Genomic DNA, 17,458 nt, shown 5'->3' on the forward strand with positions numbered 1-17,458 from the left:
AAGGGCACTAACCCTTTCAGTTTCCAGTTGAATGAGCCCTCTATGCAGTTTTTACGATGACGATATCTATAAAAATCTTATATAGCCCCAGGGTATAACTGCCAGCCTTTGCCCTAGGGGTTGGGGGGGGGGTTGTCATCCTCAAAGACATGATTTCCAGAACTTTCAACTACGTTGAACAAAAGGACTATCTCAAAATTTTGATTGTATGTGCTTGAGGAAATGGTGGGCGTAAGAGGGGGGTTTGTTGCCCTCTAATCACTTTCGACTATTAAAAAGGGCACTAACCATCTCAGTTTCCAATCGAATGAGCCCTTTTTGAAGTTTCTGCAACAACCCTTTCTATAAAAACCTTATATGCCCCAGGGCATAACTTACAACCCGTGCCCTAAGGGTTGTGGAGGAGGGGGGGTTGTAACCCTTAGAGACCTAATGTCCAGAACTTAAAACTATGTTGAACAAAGTGGCTATCTCAAAATTTTGATTGGATGTGTTTGGGCAAATGCTGGACGTGAGAGAAGTGTTAGTTGCCCTCCAATCACTTTCGACTATTTAAAAAGGCACTAGCCCTCTGAATTTCCAATCGAATAACCCCTTTTTGAAGTTTCTACAACAACGCTTTCTATAAAAAACCTTATATACACCCAGGACATACCTTACAACCCTTGCCCTGGGGCCTGCGCGGGGGGGGGGGAGGTTATCCTCCAAGACATAGATAGATAGATAGAGGGATAGGTTTATTTTCCATATATCAGTAAAATAATTACATAACAATCTGCTTAAAACAATAATGCAAAAACATCTAACGGGTTATTTTCAAGCTCAAAAAGTCGTCCTACAACTGGGGGCGTTTCTAATTTTCCAGTAAAAAAAGACAACAGATTTTAGATATGGAATTAAATCATAAAAAAAAAATAAAAAAAAAAAAAAAAAAAATAAACATCTCAAAAAATAAAAAAAAAAAAAAACATATATATATATATATATCTAAGCACAATCCGCGAATGATCGAATCTTTCGTATCATTGATTGACCAGATGGTTTGGCCAAAATTTGCTCGCGGTCAGTCCATACATTAAATTTACCAAAGCAATCTCTTGCCGCATTTAAAATTTCACGACGCTTTTTTGTTAGCGATTCTGATAAAAATATTCCACTCTTTGCTAGTTTAGTCTTGGTTTTTAAAACAACTCGAGCTAATTCAACATTTTTGAAGCGTATTAGACGTATTATTGGAGACATTTTTGGAGACACTTTAGATTGATCGTTAAAGTCATTCAAACTAAATCGATAAACATTTACAATATTATTGACTTCAAAACCAGGGACCAGCATCTTATCTTTAATAATAACTGATGATTCTTTCTTTAGATCATTTCCAGGTCTCTGCCTTTCTCCATTCATTCCTAAGCAATCCAGAATTTTTTCTTGTTCAAAATCATCCAATTTCGATTCCAATAACAAAATCCTACTTTCCAAGCATTTAACCATTGCAAATGGTCCTTTGAGGGTTTTTTCTATTTCTTGGAATTTTGGGTTGCACTCAATGGAAATAGCATCATGAATTTATTTGACTATAGTATCAATTGCTTGATTTGCCGTATCAGGGTCTTAAGGCTAGTTTAGCCTTAACTTGACGGGATATCTCAGCTGTAAGATTCACTTGTGTCCAATTTAATTCATCCTGGGTAAAAGCTATTTTTTGCAGGATTAGGCTAGGTGCCAGTGAGTCTTCTGCAATAATGCTTGCTGGGTTTAATTCTAGATAAGCAGGTGATGAGGATTTATAAATGTCTGGAAACGAATTTAATTTGGTAAATGCTTTACCAACATTTTTTCCCATTCTTTTGCAAGCACTAGGGTTATCCGAAAGTAATTTCAAATTAGACTCTGCCACTTGGTGCTCAGAATGATCGCCGTAGCAAAAAACTGTATATTTCCATAATCCTTTCGCACCACTTTTTGACTGCAAAACAATTGCTGGCCAAGGGGGGTAACTTTTGAAACTAGCGAGAACAATATCAAAAGGATTGAATTTTGACATGAGCGTAACAGTGAAGATAAATAATTACTTATCTTTGAGTTGGCCAATTAATCCAGTAATTTGCAAATAATTTCAAGTAATTGCAAGTACTTCAAGTATTTCAATGCACGATTCGGATGATAATAGTGCAGAATACTAATCCAAAGCCACAATCCATAAATAATCCTTAAGCCGTAATCACATACAAGTCACTTGTGTAATCAGATTGTAGCTTAATTAATTTTTTTTTACGCAAATCAATTGGCTCCGTGCCTAGGTTTATCCACAAGTAAAAAGGTAATCCATGAAATGTACTTTTTTGTTTTAAGATGTGAACTGGTCAGAGACTGAAGGAGTACTGTCTTATTGGATGTCTTTGGGGAAATGGTGGGCGTGAGAGGGGGGTTAGTTGCCCTCAATCACTTTCTACTATTAAAAAGGGCACTAGTACTTTCAATTTCCAATTGAATGAGCCCTTTTTAAAGTTTTTACGACAACCCTTTCTACAAAAACTTCATATGTCCCAAGGGCATAACTTACAACCCTTACCCAGAGGGATAGGGGGGGGGTGAGTCATCCCCAAAGACCTAATTTCCAGAACTTTCAACTACGTTGAACAAAATAGCTATCTCAAAATTTTGATTGAATGTGTTTGGGGAAATGGTGGGCGTGAGAGGGGGGTCAGTTGCCCTCCAATTATTATCGACTATTAAAAAAGGCACTAGCTCTTTCAGTTTCCAATTGAATGAGCCCTTTTTGAAGTTTCTACGACAAGGCTATCTATAAAAACCTTAGGCCCCCAGAGTATAACTTACATCCCTTGCCCTGAGGGCTCTGGGGGGTTTGTCATCCTCAAAGACATAATCTCTAGAACTTTCAACTACGTTGAATAAAATGGCTATCTAAAAATTGTGATTGGATGTTTTTGGGAAATGGTGGAACCTTAACTGCCCCCAAGGCATAACTTACAACCCTTACCCTGAGGGCTTTCAGGGAGTTTCCATCCTCAGAGACCTAATTTCTAGAACTTTCAACTGCGTTAAACCAAATGGATATCTCAAAATGTGATTACATGTCTTTGGGGAAATGGTGGACGTAAGAGGGGGGTTAGTTGCCCTCCAATTACTTTCAACTACTATAAAGGACACTAGCTCTTTCAATTTCCAGTCGAATGAGTCCTTTTTGAAGTTTTTACGACAACGCTTTCTATAAAAAAACTTTATATGCCCTTAAGGCATAACTTACAACCCTTGCCCTGAGGGCTCTGGGGTTTGTCATCCTCAAAGACCTAATTTCCAGAACTTTTAACTACGTTGAACAAAATGTCTATCTCAAAATTTTGATTGTATGTGTTTTGGGAAATGGTTGGCGTGAGGGGGGGGGGATAGTTGCCCTCCAATCACTTTCGACCATTAAAAAGGGCACTAGCCCTGTGAATTTATAATTGAATGAGCCCTTTTTGAAGTTTCTATGACAACGCTTTCTATAAAAACCTTATATGACTCTAGGGCATAACTTACAACCCCTGCCCTAAGGGCTCTGGAGGGAGTGTCCTCCTGAAAGACATAATTTCCATATCTTTCAATTACGTTGAACAAAATGGCAGTCTCGAAATTTTTGGATTGGATGTGTTTGGGGAAATGGTGGGCGTGCAAGGGGTGTTAGTTGCCTTCCAATCACTTAGGGCTATTAAAAAGTGCACAAGCCCTTCCAATTTCCAATCGAATGTGTCCTTTTCGAAGTTTCTACGACAACTCCTTCGATACAAAGTGCCCTGGTCTAAAAAAACTAATATTTTAAAAAAAAAAAAAAAAAAAATAAAAACAAAAATTTTACCAAAAACGTTCTTTAATTTGTAACCATATTTTGCTGGCTATTATAGGCCATTCCAAAAAATTTGTTTATAAGCCCATATGACCAATCTGTATGCATATTGTATGTTATAATTTAGTTCGAATTTCCCCTCAATGTTTCCTCAGATGTTTATTTCAATATCCTCAGCCTTAGTAGTACTAGGTACAGAAGAAGTATTTTTAGTGATAGTCGTGGTAGTATAAGTAATAGTAGTTGCGATAGCAGTTGCTATCACAATGAAATAAATGGTGATCTTTGTATCACCATGATCTTTGGTTAAAAGTAAAGATCACCAAGGTGGTAGCTGTAATAGTAGTAACGTGCAAATATTTCCTTTTTGATCAATTGATCATCTCCCTTATCATTTTCTGAAAGTTCCAAAATAATTAACTCAGTCTCTCCTATGTTACGCCCTTTTGACAGACTGTATGCATATAACATGTTTTGATTTAGTTCAACACTCCCCTCAACAGTCCCTGAAATACTCCCCTTAATGACCTTCTTGTTTTGGGAAAGTAGAAATCAAACTTGCATACGTTTGTGCATGATGCTTTGGACCAAGGTTTTAAGGTGGCGTCTATTTTTTTATATATTGTTAAAGCGTTCGATTCAGTTGACTATGAAATTTTAAGTATGAAGCTAGAAAATTGTGGAATTAGAAGAAATACGTTGAAGTTATTTGAAACTTTTTTGAGAGGTAGGACCCAGTGCATTGAAATTTCTAATGTGAGGTCTTGTGAAAGAATGGTTGATTATGGTGTTCCACAGGGTTCTGTTTTAGGTCCGCTTTTATTCTTGGTTTATATTAACGACTTACAATTTTCTGTTTTGGATTTTTTAGATAGTGCACATTCTAATTGTATGGTGATTATTCCTAATTTTGAAGATGATAACCATTTTACTGCCGCAGCAAAGACTGAATCTGATTTAATAGAGATAATGAGAAGAGGTATGTCAGGTATAGATAAGTGGATGAGAGTGAATAAGCTTTTGTTAAACCATAGTAAATCAGGTTTTATTATATATGGTAGATCATCAAATTTTTACCCTTGGGTTGTTGATTTGCAAATGGAGAATTATGTAATTAAGCGTACAAATACTATACGATACCTTGGTGTTATTGTGGATGAATGCCTTAGTTTTAAAAATCAGGTTTCTTTTATTAGTAGTAATATTGCAATAAATGTTGGAATGATGAGAAAGTTAAAAAATATTTTCCAGGATTCTGTTTCGAGATTGATTTATTTTTCGTTAGTTCACTCGTATTTAGTATATTGCTTGAGTATATGGTCTAGCAAATTTTCAGTGCATTTGCAGCAGTTACGTGTGATACAAAATATGGCACTGCGAGTGTTGTCCGGAGATAATCGGAGAACCTCGGTGAGATCCCAATATGTACAGTTAAATATTATCCCTGTGTCAGGTCTTGGAAAATTTTACCATGGGTTATTTATGTTTAAATATTTTTCTAATTTGGTTCCCAAGAGTTTTTTAAATTTATTTATTTCTGGTGATGATGTACACAATTATCCTACTCGTCATGCTAGAGATATACGGAAACCTCAAGTTACTAGTACTAGATCGCTATTTTCAATACGTCATGTGGGGCCAGTTGTCTGGAATAATTTGCCTCTTTATTTAAAAAGGTCAGCGAATCTATGTGATTTCCGTCGAAATCACATAAGCCCATTTCGAAAGCCCATTTGAAATAACCTCTTGAACAGTATTAGGGGCTCTAAGAAATTTTCTGGTATAAAGAAAACAGAAAAAACTTCATAACCATGGTCCATGAGGCCGAATGAGTAGAAGTTGCTAATAGGTATCATTGTTCATTGTTTTTCCCGTCTTCCTCTTCTTCTTCTATTTCTTAAGAATTTTCTTCTTGTCTGTTTCTTTTTTTATGTTTGTAGGCTACTGCTGAGTTGCTTAGTATGATTTAGCTAGCAGAACTATTGTTCACGGGTCAGTTGACCTTATAGAAACGGGAATTTATTCAATTTGTTTGTTTTATTGCATGTATTAATGAAAATAAAAGTATTATATTTATAAATAATTATACAGGTAATATATAGTAATTGTTAAAAATGAAAACAATCATTCAATCTAGACCAGATCAACGCTACTTGTGGATTAGTTTAAGTGGACCATTCTATTTCCGTGCCAACTTCTTTCATGTTCCTTTCTGGAACAAGCTCACTAATCCGACTGTCAAGTCAGAAACCACCAGCTCATTCAAAGAGGCTGTTGACTAGGATAAAATAAAAGTGGAAAGGAGAAATAACTGGGATACTATGTTAACCTAATGAAGCTACCCAACAGTGAAATGTTTACAGGATACCTCGTAACACCCCAGATAGGGTGTTACGAGCACAGGTGTGCTCCAGCATCGGAGTCACAAGCGGGGAGTGCACTTACAAGCTGATTTCGTAGTTAGTAGGAGTAGAAAAACTTGAAATTGAGTTGGAGATTCTTAATGGATTCAGTTCCGTAGTCAACTGTCTTAGCATGTTTCGTTGTTTTTTATTATTTTTTTGTTTTCAAGGCAACATTAACTGGAATTTGCTGTTGGTAGAAGATAATCTGGAAAGTCTCGTTGCTCTGGAAAGTTTTGGTGCTCTCATTTACGTTGCGAATGTTGTATCTAACTGCTACCGTATTTCTGGACGGTGTAAAGACATTGCTATCACAGAGGACGATATTATTGGTGTTTGCATTAAAATGATGGGTAAGTCTTTTTAGTTGTATCGTGCTGTTTTTTCATGGCGTTAAATGGATTTCTAGAAAAAAAAATGCAATATCCGAAGTTTTAAGTCTTTCTAAACTCAGCCTTTCGGATAATATGCTATACTTGGAAAGACCCTATTCATAATTACACGCCTCTCCATGAATGTTGTGAGCTGAAACAAAAACTGAGAAGATTATGTACATTGTTGCTTCACCTGCTTGATTCATTGTGATTATAATTTGCTTTTAACTTCGTGCGACATTCTAATTCGTCAAGTTTTGTGTTTTTAAGTTTGGAAAACCCGGCTGCAAGACTATTCAGGATGAAAACTGTGGTTCCATTTAAACTTGGAATGTTGAAAATCACCTAGTGTGTAATTTTTGAAGCTGAATATTATTTTTGGGAGCAATTTAAAGCTGGGTGTGAACCCTTTCCTTTTAAAAATTTGAAATTTTCTGGGGTTTTTTTTTCTGGCTTAACAATTAACCCTTTTCAAATTTATATTCAAAAAATATTCAAACTTGTAAAATTTCATGTTACTAATCAACAACAAAAAATGATCAAATTGTCACTAGATGGATCTTGGCTCATAGATTCCAACGTATTTTGTTCGGAAGATTGCCAGAATTTTGCGTTATATCTCTGAGATTGGAAAAATACATTATCTAATTAAAAAAAAGTATGAGCAAAATACTAATTATAAATAATATAAATAATAATATATATTTATAATTATAATTATAAAATAAAAAATATAAATAATAATAATAATTCGAGCCCTCTCTTTAATAAATGCCCCTCTCCATGAATGGTTTGATCTAAAAAAAGTCATAAAAAAACGAGAAGATTATATCCATTGTTACTTCATCTTCTTGATGAATTCTGGATATGGGTTGATTTTGAAATCGTGTGACATTCTAATTCGTCATGTGTTGTGTTTTTCAATTTGGACAACCCAGCTACATGACTGTTCTGGCTGAAAACTATGGTCCCATTCATACTTAGGATTTCGAAAATCATCCAGTCTGTAATTTTTGAAGCTGAATATCGTTTATAGGGATGATTTAAGCTGGGTATGAACTTCTTCATTTTGAAATTTAAACTTTCCGGTTTTTTTTTATGGCTCATCAATTAACCTATTTCACAGGTTTATTCAGAAAAAATCAGAATTGGAGGATTCTATATTAGTAATCAATATTAAAAAATGATGTAATTGTCGCTAGCTGGATTCAGAGCTTTAGACGAACAAATAAACCTTCAAGTTGGGATAAGTCTATTTATTAGACTGTGAAAACAGATACGTAAGTCTGGATATTTCGACCGCATATACAACAATTGTCATCAGAAGAAATACTAAAGCATTAAAATTAAAACTAACATATTTATACAGAACAAAATAATAACTTTCTTCATTCACTAGATGTGTCTGAGAGAGTTCATTACCTGATTTTTTTTTTTTTTTTTTTTTTTTTTTTTTTTTGAGAAAAAAAGGGTTTATTCAGCAACAATAAACATAACAAAACCTAACGCAAAGCTTGAGTTCATTCAAAGTCTTGATTTCTAAATTTCTTCTTTAATATTGCCTAAATGTAGATTAAATGAAAATGAAATGAAAATGTAAGTTGAATTCCTAATTAAGGTGGTAAAATCTTTGTTTTCTAATTGCAGTAAAATTAAAGTTTTTGGATTTACTGTTATATACTTGGTTTGTCATATTCCCCATCTATGCGAGTATCTTTACGTATTTTCGACGTAATAACTTAAATTAGATGTTTTTTTCAAGACCGCGCTGCCTTTTTATGACGGACAAAAAAAAAGTACAAATAGACAGTGAAAACCACAGTTTATATAATTATCTAGTATGATCATTCCCTATCTCACCCATTATAAAAACCCGGACCGGGGTGCGAGTGCTCCAGAGAACGTAGAAACATAAGCGGCATCAGATCTTTTCACGGGTAGACAAGTCAGACGCGAAACAATCGAAAACAAGTGGAAACCCGCTATTACGAATAATGCACTTTACACGAAACAATCGGAAACAAGTGGAAACCCGCTATTAATAACTGCACGAAGAAGTGGGAGGAGCTTTTTGTTCGCATCGAGAACGAAGACCAGAAATGATCTGCGATAAGCTTACTGGATAATTATATGAACTGTGGTGAAAACGGATACACTGTCATCTAATTTTAAGCAGTAAATATTGTCAAAGATGGCAATACCCTACAGATCTGATTTAAAAGGTAATACTCACTGTTTTCCATTAATGTTTATACAGGCTGATAGAAGGCTTTTCCCAGGCGTCCTGAAATTGTACTTGCTACTGCTGGTGAAATTTTTCAAATTATACTGCGGGTTGAGTTTGATTATTTTTCCAAACTTCCCTGGTCGATGGAGCCATGTGAAAATAGCCAACTTGGCTGGTTTTTTTTTGCCGATAGATATCCGCTCAATGTTTCTCGTAGAGCTTTGGACCAATGATAACTTAGAGGCGACAAATGTTTTCATCGAGCTGGTAAAGGTAAATTTTTCACAGTTCATATTATTGACTTATGAATAAAGTAAACATACCACTTGATGTTTTTTTTTTATGCTCTTTCCAAATATAATAATCATTTTTGTCAGAAATGAATTTTACCCCCACCCCTATATATACCAATTCAGGGTATATATTTGCACATTAGGGGATCTGTTTTTTCGAGCGGTTTGTCCTTTTTTATTTTTCTATTTCTTTTTATATCTTTCTTTTATATACCTATTTCTCTTTTATCTCTATGTTTTCTATTTTATAAGATTTAAGATTAGGATTAAAACCTATTATTGTTATCGAAAAATTGAACAATCATCAAATCAAATACAAGGCTCTATGATTGGGGATGAAGGAAGAAAGGAAAAGTTTTTTCCTTCATCTTGAGATTGTTTTATTTCTTTGTTTAGTTGGCTGTATGTATAACAAACAAATAAAAATAAATACACATATTTCAATTATACATATGAAGAATTTAGCTGATAAATGTGTCAAGATTTCTGAAAGAATGAGTTCATACTGTGACCAGGCGCACAAAATAAAGAAAAAGTTAAACATAATTAATAAAAAATAAATAAATGAACTGGATAAATGAAATAAAATAAGTAAAATAAAAAAAATAAAAAAAGAAAATAACAATCAAACACCCACTAGTGAACACCTGCTGAAAAGCCTGCCGGAAAAAAGTGTATACAGTACTGATAATCAGAAAAAACAAAACCTTCAACATCACAGATGTCTCCCTGCAAGGCTCTATTACAGGGAGTGTTGGGAGAAAGAAAAGAAAAACAAAAATGGGCAATAAAAGGAGAGAAAGAAAAAAAACTTAAATCACCCACAAGTGACTACCCACTGAAAACCCAGCCAGAGCCAATTGCCTTGCAGAATTCTCAAATCAACCCCTAATTCCAACTTGGACAAGAGACATCAACCGCATATGGGCGTAAAAAAGAGATAAAAATGTTTTTAAAATCCTTTTAAAGGCACGAAACGAATGTCACTTTCTGAGGTAATAAGGTAATGTCACTTTCTGAGGTACTGAGGTGAAGTATTCCAGGCAGACTGACAAGCAGTCACGGGGTTGAAACCCTAGCGTTGAAACACTCAAAGGGGGTGATCTGATTGATGGACTGAAAGGAATCCGAATATTATTATAGTTACGAAGATATTATGTGGACTGTTCATTGACAAAAGAAGGTCTAGTTTTAAGTGCTAAAGAAGAGTTTTAAGGGCTAGTTTTAAGGATTATAGTGTAACTAAAGAAAAAACAAAAGACACACATGAAACAATTTTAACTGAATTCAAATCAAGCAACGGCTTATTAATAGAACTGTTTGTATTAAGGATAAGATTTCCTGCTTTGTCATATGCCCTAGAGAGTGGTATCAGGAGAGATGAAAATGTTGACAACCATACAGTGGGACAATAAGTGATGTAAGACTGAATTTAACTGTGAATCAAGAAAAATACACAGGAACTGAGCATATTCATCACTAGGTCTACTGAGAAAACCCATTGAAACATTAATTTTTGAAAGTTAGGGGCAAGCCTGAAAAATTCGCAAAAAATTAAAACTTAGCAGCATTTGATGCCAGGCAATGAGCATCGAACCACCTAATTACTCTCTCAAATAATACACTCAGCTTAATAAAGCTCCCAGGCTTTGTTCCGACAGTAGTGCCAAGGGTACTGTTGTTAGCGCAGGAAATCAGAAAGTCATTACCGGCTAATGGAGGTCTACATTTGTGGACATGGAAAGATTCGGGGTGACATGGATGACAGCAAACTATTTTTTCTTGGTTCATAACCAAAAAATAATATATTAACACAAATTAAGAACAGAATTGGTGCTAGAACTGACCCTTGTGGGATCCCAAGCTCCACCTGAGACTGTGAACGAAAATGAGGATCCACGGAAGTAAACCCTTCTAGACAAATAAGAATCAAACAAAGCGCAAGCATTCTATCTTATACCGTAATGATATAAATTTGGTGGGTTGGTGGTTTGGTGGTAAATCAGAGTTGGCATCGGATTGGCACGGATAAGCCATTTGTGTATCGGACTGGCACGGATAAGCCACCCCAAATCCTCACCATTCCCAGATGTTGCAAAACACTCAAAATGAATATTATACAGTTTACTGCAAATAATAAGACAAGATTAATTTTTCTTTTTAAATTACCGGTGTTGGTGTTGTAAGGTACGGGTGTCACCATTTATTGGTTCGAAAATGGTGCTACACCACTTACTGGAAGAAAAAGCCCCCGGCGGCGCCAAATATTATAATAGGATGCCTGCGCATCCCTTTTGTGCTTTAGACGTAAATTTTGTCTCTGATATATAACCAGTGATGATTCGGGGGGGGGGGGGGGCTAGTGTAAGGGAACCCGTCGGGCAGTGCTTGACGTTAATAGTCTCATTCAGGGTCTAATTTTTTAAAAAGTTAACTAGCTGAAATCAATCGAAAATTAACGAAGATAGAAAACAGTAAAATTACGAAGCACGCCAATTACTCATTCCCACTTCCCTCTATTGGGGTTCACCCCTTTTTCATGTAAACGCTTTGTTTTCTCAAGGAAAATTTCAAATAAAATAAAAATTAAGATATACAACATTTATATTTTGTGAAGTAGAGTTTAAACAAAGATATGGTGTCGCTACACACACAGTTGAAGAGATGTGCGCTGTTTTGATATTTTTATATGGTTTGTTTTTTACATTGACTCTCTGCATTTGTTTCTTTTTCTTTATCTTTTTTTTTGGCATTTTCTTTAAATTTTATTTTTGTTCACACTGAAGAAGAGAGGCAATTTTGCTCACGAAATAATCGCTTTGATTTTTCAGTATTTTCGTTTGGCCTTAAAGAAAAATTGTCCGTTTTCCCTTTATTTTGGACTTAATCGCAGTGACTAGGGTCGAAGGTCTGAGCACATTGAACCCTGCTTGTTTTTAGCAAGCAGCTTGAGTGGCAACAAAAGCCAAAAGGGGTTGAAATATTCAGATTGAAATTAAAAAGAATGTTGTATTACCGCTTGTGCTCGATTTTGAGCCATTATGTTTGGTTTGGGAGCAATGCAGCATTGATGATTATCCATATATCCTGTGATGTGACTTAGGATCGTGAAATTTTCTAAAAAAAATCGTTAAATCTCACAAGAGATCAAAATTCAGGAAGCACTGCCTGAGATTTTGGATTTTAATTGGCAGACCAAAGCTGAACTAATATAAGGTCAATTGAAGACAAAAAAAAAACGTCCTAATCCGCTTTTTGGGTGGAAAAAATTTGTTGGTTGAAATGAACCATTTCCTTAAAACATACAAGTAGCCAAATAAGTCATTATATAAACTACCTGAATAATTAAAAAGCAGTCCAAGTTTCTCGGAACCAGAACTTGTTGAATTTTTTTTTCTAAAATAATTGTCAAATTAGCATATTCTTAACCTTCGACTTGGTTTTTCGAAAAGAAAAGTCTAAAATTCCTTAAGGAAAATTTTTTAAGCTAATTTATAAATTTTTGACTTTTAGACATTTATTTTTATACATAAAAATTTTCAAAATTTAGGATATCTAGATATTTGATATTTCCTTAGCTATGAATTAATCCATTGGTTTTGATAGGAGGACAAAAAGCTATTCATAAACACTGTGAATGTTGCTGGCAATCACTTGAAGGACCCGTCTTTCCCCATTGCAGTATGTAAATTTATGTTGATGGAGATAAGGAGGAAATTTGCAGAAATAGTAAGTAAGAACAAACCGTTTTCTTTGAGGCTTTTAATCCTTTGAATGCTAGAATTTAATGTCTTTCCACTACAATGGACTTTGCCAGACAGCTCAATATTTAACTTCTACATATTCGTGTCTTTCAAATCTAAAGCTTGTGCTACGCTTCATTCAAGAAAAGATGTTTTATTAATGAGCAATAGAGATATAATAAGCAATAGAAATCATATTCAATCTAATATCGGATTATTTACTCACTTGTCTGCAATGATTTTTTTTAGGGGGGGGGATAACAGCTCAACACTTCACTTTTTGCCCTTTTTACATGTTTATAATCTTGCTGCTATACTATATATTTATTATATATAACAATATTTGCTATATAAGCAATATGATAATATTACTGCTATGCTAGAACTCTTCATTTAAGGAAAAAAAATATTTATTTATATTTAATTGCTGTTAGCGAATTTTTTTAACGAGTTACTGAAATCAAATTTAACTGTCTGTAGGCGTGCAATTACGTTTTTAACTGTCTTGGGTGCTTACAAGTCAGCACTTATTTTTGCGCAATTCTTGAATGTTTGGAATCCCTGGGGCTATACCAGCCCAATTCATTCAAGAAAAGAAGCTTTCTTGATAAGTTAAATTTGAACTAATCTCCTCATTGACCAACAAATTTGTCCCTTTTTTGCTTTTTTGTGTCCCAAAGTTCTAAAACGTGTCACTGTTTTTTCCACATTTCATGTCATTGGGTCTCAGCATATGGAGATTTATTTATTTATTTGTAAACCCGTCATACAAAAGCAAGAAGACGGAGCAGTAAGAGAAAACAAAACAATAGACATCAACGACAACAATTAGACACTTCGCAAAATACAAGACAAGCAAATATACGAAAGAAACCAAAATAATAAAAAAAAGACTTTTAAGTGAACAAGTATAAACAAAAACATTTACTTTCTAATGTGCCCATTATCTTACCACTGCAAGATAAGGCTCCAGTCCATGTGACAGTTTAATCATTAAAACTCACAATACTTGTTGAAACGGCAGTGCATGGATCAGTTATACTATAACGAATAAACACAAACAAGTTTCGGGTCCAAGGTGGGAGCCGAAGGCGATAATTTGAAAAACAATAATAGCACCATCTAGTTTACATAATATATGTGCGAGAAAAATTGTTCAAAACATTGCGATTTACTGTATATGCTTCAGAATTATAGCGTTAAAAAATCTTCCAATAATTAAATTATTATTAATATTTAAATTTATTGAAAAACCAGTCACAACAAACATACAACATGACAGAGCATAAAAAAAAAAAACACTTTACAGACTGCAAAAAAAAACCTGAGATACCGCCAAATAAAATACATCACTGCTTAAGAATGTGGAGCCATTCATTGAAATTCACATCTATTTTTATACTATGTTTAGCAATCCGTCTAGATATGGCAGCCTCTGGGTCAACAACCTTGAATTTCGCGATAGCGAGCAAATTTCTATACAATGGCGCCAGATGAAGCAGATACTTGGCAAAACGAAAGACCATGGATCGGATTTTACTTTTGTCAGTTTTAGTTAGGAGTTTCCTAAAGGATGCGGTGTAAAGGATATGGGGAAGGGCAACATCATTATATAGACTTGCTAGAAGAGGTTGGTTCAATTGAAGCTTACAAGATACATTGGAAGCGTAAGCTGCTCATATTCTATGTCTGATTTGTTCAAGAAGAAGTTTTCGGGTATGTTGGATAGAAAAAGCAATGGGTAGACCTAGATACATAAGGTGATCTACAGGTTGAACAGAGCTAGATCCAAGCGTGAGGGAAGGGGTAGAGGAATCTGTCCTCCAGTTAAACAAGACAGTATCAGATTTGTAAGAGTTGAATTCAAGCCACGCTTTCTTATAGTCCGCTTCAATGATTCCAATAATTTCGGTGATGCGTTGAAGAGTTCGACTAAGTTCAAGGATTTCATCCGCACAGCATACCAAGGACAGGTTTACAGAAGATAAAATCATTGAAGGTGGGAACAAATCTTGTGCTTCTATTACATAGTTATTATCAAAGAGGTCGGGAGTGGTGACAGCACCTTGATTGACCCCTTTCTTGGCTGGGATAAGTTGTCTATGCGGAATTGGGGGCATGACTTTATCTGGAGCTAGCTTCAGGCGGATACGTACTCTTGAATGTAAATCCCGAGTAGTTCTTTACTTAGGCAGCGCTATTGCGCTGCCTATGATTTACAACGGGTCATAAATAAATTAAATTTAAAAGTCTATTTGCAATAGGATGTATTTAATGCAAAAATTTAGCCAACAGTAGACCCATTTACAATATTGTTATATGATTGGCTAGTTCTGAGTAGTTAAAATGGAAAATTTTTACCATAGAAATTTTCAATTTTATTTTTCTTTCCAGTTTATTCCTTCTGTACAAGCAGTGCTTTATGAATAAGCACTTTAGCTGATCTAAATATCGCCCAAAACATGGAATAATTGTATAATTGGGCTTTGGATAAATCTTGTTTGTGAACGAACCTTAAATTATGTAATTCTGCTGGTATGAAACAATAAGAACTTATAACTCACTGTTATAAGTTATAAATGTCATAACTTTGACGTAACACGAGTCGGAGTTTTTATCGTATTTGTAATTAGTGCAATTGAATTGTTTGGAAAGTAAAAAAATAAATTGTTGATCAGCTAATTCTCTGCATTAGATGAATTCGATTGCGAACGGGCCTTGTGTATTTTGGCTAATAAAAATTAACGCGACAAATCTATTTTCATATCTTTGAATTAGGGATCTTGATCTGTATTTTTGCCATGTGAGTCAATTTACCATTGTCATATTTTAGTGGCTTGTGTATATTATATAAATGTTTCATTTTATGTTATCGTATTTTATATGCCTTTTAGCATACCTGTTTAATATTTTATATTTAGTGAGTCCGGCGTGGATGAATGATGTAAATATCTCAGAAGTCAATACAGCCCTCTATCATTTCATTCAAATGGGAACCTCAGTGCTATTTCAGCAATGATGTGATATACTTACTCTTTTTGGTTTTTTCCTTTTTTACTTTTGCCTTTCATTTTTCGTTTTTTATGTTGTTTTATGTATTTTAGTTGTTAGGATTTTGCTCCTCTTGCCTAAAAGTTGCATCTTAATTAGTTGTGCCCTGTGGTTTTATTGCAACTTCAAATTTGACCATTTCTCTAAGCAACTACTGAACCCTCGTTATGGCACTGTGTTGTTCAGTTGTGCCCACATACCTTGTCTGCCCCTCCCCGGTCTTGTGACTGAGTCCATATCTCATTTCGCATAGCTCTTGTGTTCATAGCACCAACTCTGCTCTAAACTTTTGGGTTGTTGTCTATTGAGTTTTTACATTTCAGAAACAATTTGTTATTTATTCGTAATAAAATTTCTTTCCAAAAGATACGTAATATATTATCTTGAATTTCCGATATCCTCACTAGAGTACCCATTGCCAAAGCTGGGGCTTCTTGAGATGTACCTTTTAAGCTTAAACTTGGGCGCACTATGGGCGTACTTTGGGCGGAATGATCCATATTTTAGAACGAGTTTAAAACTTGTATATCTTAGATCAAAAATCAAACTCATACAAGAGGGAGGGACCTTAGTTTCAAGGCAATAATCCAGGGGGGGGTTACCCGGTTTGAACCCCCCCCCCCCCGAAATTTCTGACCGAGTCGAAAATTAGTAGAACCTAGGTAAAAATCAGTAAAATTAGTCGAAAACTGAGTCAAAAATTAGTAACCCCCCCCTCCCCCGAAAAAGTCAAAAATTAGTAACCCCCCCCCCCCCCGAAAAAAAATCCTAGTCCCTTCATTGCATCCCTTCCTTGCTTAAGATCTGTCGCCCATTTTTGTTCATTTGTAATTTTTTAGGTGTGATATGTACGTGGTCTTTATTATGAAAACTTACTTGTAATTTATAAAGTAAAAAGATGTTTAGTACATTTACGGAATAAACGAATGGAAAAATGACATTAATTGTGTAATAGTAGAAGCCCAGTACCAATTACATAATCAGGGTAAATCGTATACTCTGGAATTAATTATTTAAGCGTTAGGTGAGCTGGGAACACGGCTCGGAGCTCAAGCTGGTGAAAACTTTTATTAGATATGCAGTGAATGAGGAACGACCTGGTGACCCACTGATACTAGTCTGTTGAACTAATTTGTTGGACCACTGTAATTTTTCTCAAATAGATCAAAAGTGCAAAGGAGCGAGAACTCAGGAAATTTTTCTCTAATTATGACTTTATACATTTGATAAGATGTAAAATATATAACAGATATTACCCGTATAGATATTACAACTCATTTAAAGGCCAGTCTTCTTTATTGGAGGGCGGGGAAAGTTTAGGATAAAGGGTATAAGATTTTCATAAAACGTACAAACTTGTTTCCCACTCCCCCCTCCAGTGAAAGAGGCTTTGGCATTCCCCGAAATATACAAAGGCCGGTAAGCATGGGTGGGCTTCAACTCTCCTCCAATGTAAGGTGAAAAGAAAAGACGACTAGTGACAGCAAGGGAAAACTATCCTCAGGTCTAGGATGAATGAGG

The 17,458-nt window shown here is 35.0% G+C and overlaps 1 protein-coding gene across 2 annotated transcripts in view; it reads left to right on the forward strand.

The window, feature by feature from the left end:
- The window catches only part of LOC148939920 (uncharacterized), a 59,544-nt gene extending 43,654 nt beyond the window's left edge, over window positions 1-15,890 (forward strand). The window contains exons 2-5 of one of the 2 annotated variants that reach the window (XM_089106226.1): window positions 6,420-6,602; window positions 8,903-9,123; window positions 12,750-12,872; window positions 15,808-15,890. In XM_089106226.1, coding sequence (XP_088962352.1) covers window positions 6,596-6,602; window positions 8,903-9,123; window positions 12,750-12,872; window positions 15,808-15,810 — 354 coding nt within the window. In that variant the 5' untranslated portion in view covers window positions 6,420-6,595 and the 3' untranslated portion in view covers window positions 15,811-15,890. Of the gene's footprint in view, window positions 1-6,419; window positions 6,603-8,902; window positions 9,124-12,749; window positions 12,873-15,807 lie in introns of those variants that run through there. The other variant, XR_016143470.1, reaches the window with a different exon arrangement.
- Window positions 15,891-17,458: the final 1,568 nt, after the last annotated feature.

Source organism: Artemia sp. Qi Xiang Cuo, chromosome 20 (assembly GCF_049724085.1).
Source record: "Artemia sp. Qi Xiang Cuo chromosome 20, ASM4972408v1, whole genome shotgun sequence".
Lineage (NCBI taxonomy): Eukaryota > Metazoa > Arthropoda > Branchiopoda > Anostraca > Artemiidae > Artemia > Artemia sp. Qi Xiang Cuo.